The sequence below is a fragment of the Xenopus tropicalis genome, chromosome 5, assembly GCF_000004195.4.
Source record: "Xenopus tropicalis strain Nigerian chromosome 5, UCB_Xtro_10.0, whole genome shotgun sequence".
In the NCBI taxonomy this organism is placed as follows: Eukaryota; Metazoa; Chordata; class Amphibia; order Anura; family Pipidae; genus Xenopus; species Xenopus tropicalis.
In genome coordinates, this window is record NC_030681.2 from 76803927 (window position 1) to 76817056 (window position 13130).

The window sequence follows — 13130 nt, forward strand, 5'->3', positions numbered from 1 at the left end:
CCTCTTTGTCTAAGAATTTATGTGCTGAATGGAGGAGAATATCACATGTACAACATATGTACAGATCTGCATTTATCATAACTCCTTTTGTCCTTTTTGGGAGAATATTAGCCCCTACAGGCCTTTCCCAGCTGTACTATTGTCATGGAATGTCACCAAATACATTAGCATTTTGGGGGAAAGACAGAATCCATATTCCTCCCACAACTGATTTATTAGATTATACTTTAAGAGAGCCCAATGGGTTGTGGGGCCCTATATTCCAAGTATAAACTGACAAGAATGCCATTAGGGGACATGTAAAAGGAAATTAACTCTGTTTTCCCTTTTGATGAATATGCCATTAGCTGTAGAGATGATACACTGGCAGAAACAATAGGGTTGCAGTTTATTAGAGAGAGCTCACATGTCCTCTCTAGACAAAGCCCAGTTTTGGATGTCTAGTGTCATAGCTTCAACTCCTGCTGGGCTCAACTTTCATTGTTTATTTTTCATGACTTTTTCACATCACACAAATTAATGTCTCACCTAAACTCAGGCATACTATCCAACAAAATAGTATACCTCCTTACTTAGACAGTACTGATTTTAACAGCTCAGCCCACAGTCCCGGATTCTTATTGGAAAGTCCCTCATTTCCCTTTGATGTTCTGCACTGAATGCTGAAAAAGATACAAAATTTCTCAAACTTAATTAAATAAGTAGGCTTTTTGCAGAGCCCAGAATACCTAACAGTCAACACCTGCACTTAGAAATAATTGTAACTAATAAGCTAATCAGGTCTCTTGGGGGAACTGAGACTCACATCTTAAAGGGCAATTTGACCTTTTTAGCAAAACTGTCATAACACACAAAACAAGACCCCAAAACCCCCAGAAATGTGTTCAAACTTTAAATATTTAGTGTGGTATTTTGGGGGGGGGTCATAAAAATGGGGGTGGTCAAAATATTTTACTGCACTATGCACAGCATTTCTTTTTGTCCCTCGTTGCATTTTTCAAATGTTGTGAGGTAAAGAGGGAATAACAGCTTAGTTGCTACCCCCAACCAGAATATGTAAGGGTTATTCATGGAATGATACAATAATTCATGCATATGAGCTCATAGACTGCATAAGTTCTACTAGATTGTAAGCATTCCTCCCTCTGGAATTATTTAGCGGGTAATAAATCCGCACTGAAATATAGCCTTATAGGTCAGTGTGCTCCTGATGAGATTTTACCCCTAATGTTCTGATTTGAAAAAGGGGGATATAACACATAAAGAACAACTACAGAAACATATAATAATGATCATATATAAGTATATTAGACAGCTTTTGTCGCGATGTGCGTGTGTGCATAAATAGTGGAAATGGTTCTCAGTAACAAGTATAATATTTTTTGTTTTGTTTTTTGAAACTGTTGACAACATGCATACAAAACAGTTGATGGGTCAGTAAAATATGTGTGTGTATGTTATGTGCGTACATTAGTATGCGTGTATGAGTGTGTACAAGGCAAAGGGGGAACACTAAATACAGTACATAGTGGTTATGGGTTACAGTGGACTATTGTGTTGTCAGAGTTCCCCTGAGATCTCGAGGAAGAGCCTCACCTGTTGTTCATGGGATAATAAATCTGTTTTTTGTTATAACAATTGTAGGCTGCAAAAAACTTTTTCACTAATTTCTCACATTTTAATGCCAGCGTCAGTTACATAATATTCCTAATGAATACGCCCAAATCATTCCTGTTCTTTTTTTTCCTAAGTATAATCAGCAAATCAACATAGTACATTAAAGTCATAGTCAGAGGACACTAACTTATATTATATCAGTGGGCATAGGGAGCCCTGTAGATTCTGCAAACACAATATGCCTTGAAGTGTTCTGTACTGTGTAATTGCCATGGCTGAGTTTTTTCCATTGCTCATATACAAGGCACTTAATGATGGCATCATGCTAGAGAATAACATGCCGGCTGTGGCTTTGAATGCTGAGCTGTACGGAACATACTTTATGCCTCTTCCCACGTTCCCTTGCGGATAGCATGGCAGCGTGCCTTCACCCGCCACATTTAATTTGTTTGGCTTCCTTTTTTTGGCACCTAGGACAATATTAGGACTGAAGCAGTGGGTGGAAGTAAAAACCTACTCCTCACATGAATCGTCCAGAGTATTTTAAAGGGTATTTCCCTGACAACCAGACTGGATGCCAGATACACTGTTAAATCTAAAAACATAAGTTTTTAAAATATTAGCACTTTCTGTATGAAATCTAATAGGGCTAATTTACAACCAGTAGTGCAGTGCATTAGAAACACCAATGTTGGCAGAAATGATCTCCCATCCAGGTTAATCATTTCTGTAGCTATGTGTGGGAGATGCATTAGCATGCAATTCACTAGACAGTTGCATGTGTAGGCAAACACACTAAGGAGACCCTGCCAGTGAGGGTCCTTATATTTTGGATCTTGTGTGCAATGGCGTGAATCGCAACCAGTACATTAGTGCTATATGCAAGTTGTAAGTAGCATGGATAAGTGCAAATGTGCAATTTGAGCCTTGTACTTGCATTTGTAAATGAGCTCTAATGTGTGAAACAGATTGTGTTCTGCCAGATATTCATTTAAAGCAGTGGTTCACTTTCACATGAACTTTTAGTATGTCCTCTTTGTAGCAACTTTGCAGTTGGTCTTCATTATATATATTTTATAGTTTTTGGATAATTTGCCTTTCACATCTACATCTTTTCAGCTTTCAATTTGGGGTCACTGACCCCAGCAGCAAACAACTTTTTCTCTGTGATCTTACAATTTTATTGTTAGTATTACTTTTTATTACTTACCTTTCTATTCCTATTCATATTCCAGTCTCTCATTTAAACCACCGCCTGGTTGCTAAGGTAAACAAGACCTTAGAAACTAGATAATATAAAATAACATAAAAACACAAAAAATAAAAACCAATTGAAAATTCTCTCAAACTATCAGTGTCTACATCATACTAACAGTTGTTTTAAAGATGAACAACCCCTTTAAAAAAAAGAAACAGCATGCATTAAAACATTTGTGAAGGATTGATATCATTATATATGCGCAGTCATTTCCAAAAGTCATTATGCTTGCCTTTAGTGGCTGGAAATGTGAGTGTATTGCAGGCCTATTAATTAAAATTTAAAGCAGATTTATATTTGTCACAATATGGTGCTTTTTACATAGACATAAATCAGAATTTGTCTAGTGATATACATTTTCTTTGATTATGTATTATCCAGTTAATGAACATAGCACGATTAACATATATAAAGTTTAAATAAAAGCCAGCATTCTATTTTGTTTCACCATGTTCGATTCTTAGTCCTTTATTCAAAACCTATAAAACAATCAGAACTATATGCTTATAACAATTCTTGATCATTTTTTTAAACCACATACCATAAATTTCAATAATAGTCAAAATGAAGAGAGATGCATGGGAGGCACTGGGGGCTACATACATATTCTAATGTTTATGCAGTAATGCCAGCATTGTCCAGACTGCAATACCTGTACATTTAAAGCTGCTTCTACAAAAGCTAGAGTTGCCTCCTGTTTGGTTTTGACCCAAACAGTTCTGGCTTTTTTAGGGCTTTTTGTGTCACAACTGTCTGTTCAGGTTTCAGCCTTGTGAAACCCAAACAATAATCGGACCAATAATCCAACACTGATGTCATGGCTTTACCCCCACAAGACACAAACATGCCCCCAAATATCATGACCCCATATGTCACTGCTCTGCCCCCAATATCATCAATACGCCCTGTTGTTCGTCTTTTTTGCTCAAGCCAATGGTGGCAACCCTAAAACAGGCCTTTGGTTTTATTCCATCTAAACGATGATGCTTCAATGATAATACATTTTTAAAACTCACTCTAACACCCATCATGTGGAAGTTTTACATAATCACATGCATACGTTCTTTATTTCTCTAGAGCTGCTTTGTTTCTCTGGATTTCTCTGCCATTAGATTGTCCCTCATTTTTTCAGCCTTTTTTATGACAGCAAAGAAATAAAATCTGACAGGAGCTGAACCAACCTAGAGCTACTGCACATGCCATCTTGATAAGACTCATATAGATCTGATTCTAAAAGAGAATAAATATGTAGAACCATAATACAAATCATGTGCATCTAGCGGCATAGTAATCAGATATATATGTTGTATATAGTGAAGACAGTACTGTTTCTACCCTGCCAAATATTAGTCCAACTCCTCTTGCGGTAAAGTTTTTATTGTCCTGTCTCTAGGAAGTAGGACTGGGGCTTTGCACCTTTACTGTCTCCAGCTAGTTAGATTTTAGCTTTTCTTTTTAGGGGACATGTGTGTTATTATTCCCCTTGGAATGGGATCTCCCTCTGCTTTGACAAGGTCCCTATGTGGAGCCCACTAGTTTTACACCTGGCCTACCTTACTAGTACCTAGTGACCCAGACATTTATATTCCCTCTATCATTGATAAGGCTTTAAAAAGTGTAATCTTTATTTCCAGTCTTCCATGCATGTACTATAATATGTATAACGTATATGTATAATAAACATGCAGCCTTTTAAATTTACCTGTGTTATAGAGGTGCTACAAATCTTGTAGGTATTGCAATCCTATGGCTGTTGAGGTCCTTTGTTAAACCTGGCCACTGCCATCTCAGAAGGGGCGCCTTTGTGCCAGATATTTACAATGGAATGACAGAAACAGAACACATGCACTGGACTGCCAACATCAGGGTAAAGCTCAGCATGACCAAAAGAAAGGTATTGGGGCAAGTTTCTGGCTACAGGGCTGCTGTACCTGTGGGCCATTGCAGCAGCCTTATATAAAAGGTATATTTAATGGACTGCAGTTTTATAAAGAGCTTTAGTTTCACTTGAATTACCATGAAAACATAGCAAAACCTGAATTAAACATTTTTAGTAAAAAGCTAGGTTTTCTGCATTGGCACATGAAGGCCCATCTATAATATGAGAATCTTTCCCCTAAAGGTATACATTGCAGCTGAGGACATTACCATTAGCAAACCTTCACCGCTGTAGGTCATTTGCCGCTTCTAGTCCCAGTTTCCCAACATATTTATCATTTTATGTGAGGTGAAATGCAGATGAGTTACTGCAATTCTACCAAGGGACTCTGCTTTTTAGCCTAATTTTTTGTGCTATAGAATAACACAAACTACAATCACTTTTGACACATAAAAAAACATAGATCCATAATTTAATGAAAAAATAATGATAATATACAGTAATAAATCTGAGTTCCTTTCTACTCTGTTCATTTCTGTTCTAGTTAATTAGACCTTGTGCTAAAATAGGAGATAACAGACAGCTCCTTAAAAGAATATGACAACCTCTGTCCAGAGAGACGTCAGATCTTATTGCCCAAATAAATTGAAATGCTACTAATCTTGTTTCATACAAAGTATTTCACAGCTTATATAGAAGGAACAGAGTTATTAGCAAACAAATTGCATGTAAGTAATTTTTTACTATAGCTTAGCGAGTGGTGCTTTATACTGCAGGGGATGTATTTTCAGTTCTATTCCTCTTAAAGAAACGTGGATCCTTGAAACAAAGTTGCTTTTAATTTGCATTGGAAACTATGCAATTCTTAGAGAGTGAACCAAAAATCTAGTAGTAATAGGTTTTTTTGAGTCCCTACTTGTTCTGCAGATGGCCTTTGGTTTATTAATAGCAGATAACATATGCTGCCAAGATCAAAAATAACATGGTAGCTGAGACCAACTTGGAATTCTGAGCTCCATTATTCAAAGATGGCTTTTCATCAGTCAATGGATTTTTCATTTTGAAAGACCAGCCTTGAAACACACAAGAATTTAATTTAGCCTTAACTTGTTAGATGTTTCCAAGCACTGTACCAAGACACTGGGATCTTCTTTTCTACAAGGCACATAGTTCTTCATAAAGTAACTGTGATCTGAATGTGCAAATCTTTATACCTGTGTGCCATCGAGACAGCTTGTATGAGAACAGATTTTGCATTGTGCCGGGAGCTACAAATGCAACTCGGTGGGTGCTAGCACACCCTATAATGGTTGGAAACATATAGTCATAGCTATTAACACAGGATGTAACTCTCTAGCTAGTTGTAGCTTCACCGCCCTGTACTGCCTTGTCTGTATAAATTATATAAGTTTTCCCAAACAGTATATGGGCCAGAAACCAGTATGTATATCCATTGGTACTCTCCAGTGAGCCTGATAGTAGCAGCCTCTATCCTCAATATACTGCATGTTGTTAAGTGTTTAAACTTATGTTGAAGACCAACTGCAGGAAATGGACATTTAAGATTTCAAAACTCATACTTGCATAGCCCTGTGCTAAAAGCAGCAATAATTCTTTCCTGGTCAGCATAGTGGCTACCTAATGTGGTCTCTGGCAAGTTCCTGAGTGCTATGAAAGCAGCTCCAAATAGGCATTATCTTTCATGTCTTTAAGGTTTATATTAGCGTGCAACACAAGGGCACAGCAGAAGCACAGATGGCCCTTGTTGGCTGATGTACAAAGGTATGTTTAATTAAAACTGACATTTAGCATAAGATTAGCCACAACCTAAACACTTACACTATTACACTAACACATTCATTTATGTACCCTAACTTGCAACTTTCCTCTGTTTTAAGGGTAATAAGCTTGCTTAGCAGTTATATAATATTTGGGTTTCTTATGTGTATTTATTGTATTTTATTGTATTTCTTCTTCTTTAGGAATATAGATAATGGGCTGTGTGCAATGCAAGGATAAAGAAGCAACAAAACTGACAGATGAGAGGGACAACAGTTTAACTCAGAGTTTAGGATACCGCTATGGGACGGATCCCACCCCACAGCATTATCCCAGCTTTACTGTGACTACCATTCCAAACTATAACAACTTCCATACAAATGCAGGGCAGGGGCTTACAGTGTTTGGCGGGGTGAACTCTTCATCACACACAGGCACCTTGCGCACAAGGGGCGGAACAGGTATGTAAAACTAATTAGTTATTTTATGTTAAAGTTTCAATTTGTCTCCTTCCTTGCTAACCAGAGTCCTTGGGCAGGAAAGTAGGCCAGTGGAGAATATTTGTCATGTAGCAAAGCAGTGGAGTTGCAATTGTATTATAAATGTTTCATTCATATAATACAAATATTTTTTTATTTATTTAGAAAACCCTGCTAAGCTGAACAGTACAACTGTTGATCTTAATTATTCATAAAACAGCCTAAAAGTTTGAGTGTTTTTGCACTGCCTAATACAATTTTTGGGTTTGGAAAAATACCACAATTTTCACCAACAGGTATGGCCGAATAACAAGTGATGCTAAACACTAGGGCTTTTTCATCTGCCTTCAGTTATGCTTAGTATCTGTCACATTCAGCACTAATCCAGTGGTTGACCCAGTCTGCCCAAAGTACAATTCCACTGCTGCAAGTGCAGAGATGGGGCACTTTGGATTCACAGTTATTACTGACAGCTCTGGTATTAAATTGTGGCATACACAATAAGGGTCATGCTGTGAGAAAGTACAGCAGATCATTATAAATTTGTTCTACAGCTGTGCCTTCATGATATTTAACCTCTAGCATGTATAGTGTGGGAAAATGCCAACAGATTTATTATAACTAGGGATACACCAAATCCAGGATTCGGTTCGGTATTCGGCCTTTTTCGGTAGGGTTCGGATTCGGCCGAATCTACGGTCCTGGCCAAACCGAATCCTAATTAGCATATGCTAATTAGGATTTGGATGGGTTAATCTTGCTGCATAAACACGGAAGTGTAAAATTTACAAAAATTACATTTAACCCTTCCAAATCCTGAATACCTTAACATGGATTTGGGGGTTCACCGACAAACTAATTATAACAAGGCCAAACCCACTTGGCAGTGTGATCCTCAGGTAGCGAAATCTTGGGCAGCTTCCTGGAGAAATTGAAGTGCATTCTCCAGTACATTCACCAGATCTGTTATAGATGATTTGGCATTCTTCTAGAGCCTAAAATCATAGAGCTGGTGCCACATTAGTAAAAGCAAAAGGGGAACTCACAGTGGCCACTGAGCAAGTTTATTAAGCAGCCTAATCTCTGACATTCCATCCTTTTCTAAACTACATCTCCCAGTACTGGTTGTTGAGGGATGATAGGAATTTGGCAAATCTAGGGTACAGGTATAGGACCCATTATCCAGAATGCTCGGGACCAAGGGTATTCCAGATAAGGGTTTTTTTCCATAATTTGGATCTCCATGCCTTAAGTCTACTAAAAAATCAATAAAGCATTAATTAAACCCAATAACATTGTTTTGCATCCAATAAGAATTATTTATATCTTAGTTGGGATCAATTACAAGGTACTGTTTTATTACTACAGAGAAAAAAGAAATCAGTTTTAAGATTCTGAATTATTTGATTAAAATTGAGTCTATGGGAGACAGGCTTTCCATAATTCGGAGCTTTCTGGATAACGGGTTTCTGGATAAGGGATCCCATACCTGTATAAGATGTATCAATGCTCTAGGCAGTGAGCAATGTTTTATCTGCACATTAATAGAACCAAATGGAAAGGAAGGAGAAAATAGGGTTTCTAAATGCTAAGATTTGCAGTATGCAGTGACAACAGTCCCTATTGATGTATTTTTATTTTTTTATTGTTAGCCAATATAGGTATCATTTCTACAATACTCTTGTATTTGTGTTTTGTTGTTTTTTTATTATTATTAAATACGCAGAAGATTAACATGTCAGTTGTAAAACTGGCAAGGGGACATATGGAATCAAATCAAAGTGGTAATGTACTTTTTTTTAACTCATACCAAGACTGTTTTACACTATGTAGTAGATGTGGCACCTAATAATATACTGTCTCTTCTTCTTCTGTAGGAGTGACACTTTTTGTGGCTCTGTATGACTATGAAGCCAGAACAGAAGATGATTTAAGTTTTCAGAAAGGAGAAAAATTTCAAATACTCAATAGCTCGTAAGTGTGGGCTGATCTGGAGAACTGTCAAGACTTGATGGCTTTAGGAAGAAAAAAGCAGAGCCTTAGCTATGGTAGCTTAGGCCTTAATTTGACCATGAGAACCTAAAGTATACACATAGAAGGGGAGAGAAACCCTGCTTATATGCTTATGCCAGCATTGGAGTGGATGAGATGCTCACGGCATGCCATATAAATGCTAAAGAACAGCAAAAAAATCAAGTAGCACACTGAAGTTGCAAGCCGTGTTATTTGCCCAAGTACATACAAAAAACAAGAGCAATGTTTCGGGCCCCTCCGGTCCCTTTCTCAATACTGCTATTGCTATATAAATGCTAAAGAGACTGCAAAAAATGGCAAAAGCAGTTGTATTTTTATCTCAAATTTGTACCAAACCCTATTCTGCATTATATTGGGATATTGGGGATAAAATCTTATTAGAATGCAGAGAATATTCTGTTGCTTAATATGAAATTTTGAGATTTGTCTTTTTTTCTATAAAAAGCAAAATAAGGAAACTACCAGAAAATGAATCATTAGAGTAAATCAGCCATAAGTGCTTGGCAGCTGCATGTGGGCAGGACCTTTCCTGGGAAATGATTTCATTCTCACAGCAGATGCATTGATGTCAGCTAATAATGAGTGAAATATAGATCAGTCCGCCAAGCTGTATACAGCTTTTACCTTTTGGTTAGTTGATCAAAGTCCTTAACTCCATGAATCAGGGCCCCTTTAGGCATGTGCTTTTATCTTGTATTATTTTACTGAGTAGTGTTGTTCCTCACACCCTCGGGGCTCATTTATAAACACTGGGCAAATTTGCACATTGGAAGTAACTCATAGAAACCATGTTCAGGTTGAACAAGGAAACATTTGATTGCTTGCCATGGGTTACAGCCTAGGTGCAAATTTGCCATGTGTTTATAAATTACCTCGCTCCATTTAGATTTTTGGAACAAATCAAATTCTTCTGGTTTTAGTCCTTACATGTGTAAAAAATGTCTATCCTTGCTACTGCAAGGGAAGTTCGATTTGTGAGGACAAAGTGTTTAAAGGTTTGCCTAACATCAGTACACAGCCAATCCTTCTAAATATCTCTTTCTGTGGGACCAGCCTTACTGTGCTGTATATATCTCCTATCATATACGTGTATGTGAATTGTTGTGAAACCACCAGTGTAAAGAGAGACTTTGGGACAAAAATCTCACACTCAGTGGAAGTTGAGAGCTTGTAGACCAGGGCTTTGTCAAATCTGCATCAGGGTCAAACTGGAAACCAGAACAACATACGGATAGTTGAAGACACATTGGGAATGGAAATAACAGCAGACTTAAATTACCAATTTGGGCATCCCGAGTCTGTATGCTAGTTACACCATTTACCAGTCTGTCAGTCAGTCGGTCAGCTCTCTGCGCATCAGTCTGGACAACTGCCATTTGCACAACATCGGGTTTAAATGCTGGAAATTCCTTAACACATCCTGTTCAACTAAGGAACCTCCTGAATAAGTGATGAAACATTTTTAAACAAATTATTTTTATTTATAAGCACACACTCTATATACATATTTCGTACCAATTGTAAGATGAGCTATCACCCTTATGTAAAAAATCAACACACTGGGTTTAATAAGAATCAGATGGAATAAATCCCTATAATCCTTCCCAGTTGTAGTTCTGTATTACTCTTATATCATCTTTACTCAAAGGAATTGAATTGTCCTGGCAAATTTTGGCAGCTGATTGAGGAATGTGTTAATAGCCTGGATATTTTGTACACAAGCATTTCTTTAATTACAACAAAATAATCCCCAAATAGCATTCCATTGCAGCACACCAAGAAATAAAGCCTGTATATTTACTGTACTGTATATGCAATTTGTATTCTGTCTCCACTGCCTGCTGTTTGTTAGCAAGCTCCAACCAAACCTGTCATTTCGCTGCAGTGGATGAATATGGCTTTTCGTTTACTAGCATGGAGCTCAGTGTTATATTTAGCACACTGCTGAAATAGTGGTATTTTGTGCCTTGCTTTAAATCCAGCACCATTCTTTTTGTGATAAGGTTTACGATAATCTGCTGGTAAAAGAGGGCCATCTAGTGGAAAAATTAGTTTTTTTTTTAATCCTAATACATGCCTTGAAAGAACCAAGGCATGTGATTAATTCCAATTAAGTCTTGCAAAATGTCACGTTAGATCTAATAGGGCTATTAAATTTGTTATTTTAACAAATACAACACTAAAAGTATGAAATTAGATTGCATAACTAGGAATAATTGAGTCAAATGGATCTTATACTTAATCTTTATGGTACATACGGTATACATAACTAGAAATAATGCACTCCTGGATCCAATACATCATCTACAGTATATCATACATATACATTATATATTTAATCCAACATAAAATTTTGGACAGTTTTTAATACTAATACTGTTTACAATACTTGGTACCATATATTCACTGGTATAAATCCGTAAAATGCTGTCATTAATTGTTCACTACATGGGTGCGTCACTTATCGTCACTTCTGACTTGTCCAGCGAGAATCATACATTTTCATACTGATATAGGGGTTGTGCTTATGACCTGTATGACTGAAGGCCAGTACTTTTCCTATAAGTATGTCTGCCCAGTCATACTGAGACTCTAATAAATGTATAAGAGCCTATGAATAAGCAATTATAGTGATCACATGCCACTTCACTACATGGTGCTTTGTTTCCATTTTACTTGTGAACATAGTGCTGCTTATGTTGTTAAATGTCTTTGTGTTCATCCGTGTTCTTTGGCGATTTCTTAACTGCCGTTGTCACTCACCCAAAGCTTGTTCTACAGGACCTGAAATGTGGCAGCTCCTTGCAAGGACCAAACATGGAGTAGCTTTAGTTTCCTTGTTTGCCCTGTTTAACTCAAGGGGAAAAAAAAACATATTTACATTTCTCTTGATTAAAACAACAGAGTATGTTTAGCACAAACCCAGTCACTGAACTCTCATTGAAGAAAATGGTATACATTCCTTTTGAGAACATGTGTGGGAGAATAAAATCTATAAATCTTTTTAGCTCTTGCGTAGCAGAAAAGCATACACTGAATTGGTGCTTCTGTGGTGCTAAAAGTATTTATTGATAGGTTAAATTTCCCTGATGTGTCCTTAGTGGGAAACCTGCTGTGGGTTACCTCGAGAAAAAATATGGAATGACATCTGATTCTACACATGATTCTATACATGTGACAAGGTACAAATTGGTGGCATTGCTGCTGTGGGATGTTTGCTACCGTTTTAAAAGAAACTCCAGCCTCTGAATTTACTTGTGAGATAGAAAGAAGAGTTTAACTTCTCCTTTACAAAACTTACATCTATCAGCTAAGCATTTTATAGGCAGTGCAGGTGAAAAGCTATAGTGTGACAGAACAAAATGTTACAAAATGAAGCAATATAAAATATAAAGAATAGAAAGGGATGTTGCAATTTGTTCTTAAAACATCATTGTCTGCATGATACTCACACAGTAGTGTCCACAGTAGAAAATGAATTCCTTGCCTACTTGGCCCTACTAGTTCACCTGGTTATATGACAAGATGAACCTGGAGTATTTTATTAATTATCTGCAGAAATAAGAATAAACAGAACTACAGTAACTTACATGAAATTTCAGGTGGTAACAAAAAGTAAAGGTAGCTTAATGGAAGCAGCACCAATGGGAAAAAGGGAACCAATCCATACAAACTATGCATGCTGCATTTAGGGTTAGGATTACTAGATAGCCATTAACTAAATAGCCACTGGTTGTTAATGTTGGGATTATGGCTGCTTTTTATGGATTAATATGTTATGTATATAAACCGGCGTTATACGGCATTTATTTACATTTACATAGACAGTTATAGGGCTTATTGTGAGTTTTAGGTGCACAGAACAGAAGTTGGAAGACTTTCCATAGATAACAATTGCAAGAGCACATAGGGTGTCATAAATACATGATCTCTACCCCTTCTGGAGTGGATGTGATCTCTTCTTGGGGTGAGTGTTGGTGTTGTACATTGCAGTATTCTGGTGAGCAAAGCCATTACAGAGCCTTTGTAGATGCATGCATAGTTGTATTCCCCCACCCACAGTATTTTCCCTTTAAGATGCACT

At 37.2% G+C, this 13130-nt stretch overlaps 1 protein-coding gene across 2 annotated transcripts in view; it reads left to right on the forward strand.

Moving 5' to 3' along the window:
• Nucleotides 1-13130, forward strand: part of fyn (FYN proto-oncogene, Src family tyrosine kinase) — a 125343-nt gene that overhangs the window by 90985 nt on the left and 21228 nt on the right. For both annotated transcript variants that reach the window (XM_031902143.1, XM_004914562.4), the window contains exons 4-5: nucleotides 6737-6994; nucleotides 8890-8986. In XM_031902143.1, the coding sequence (XP_031758003.1) occupies nucleotides 6748-6994; nucleotides 8890-8986 (344 nt within the window). In that variant the 5' untranslated portion in view covers nucleotides 6737-6747. The remainder of the gene's footprint in view (nucleotides 1-6736; nucleotides 6995-8889; nucleotides 8987-13130) is intronic.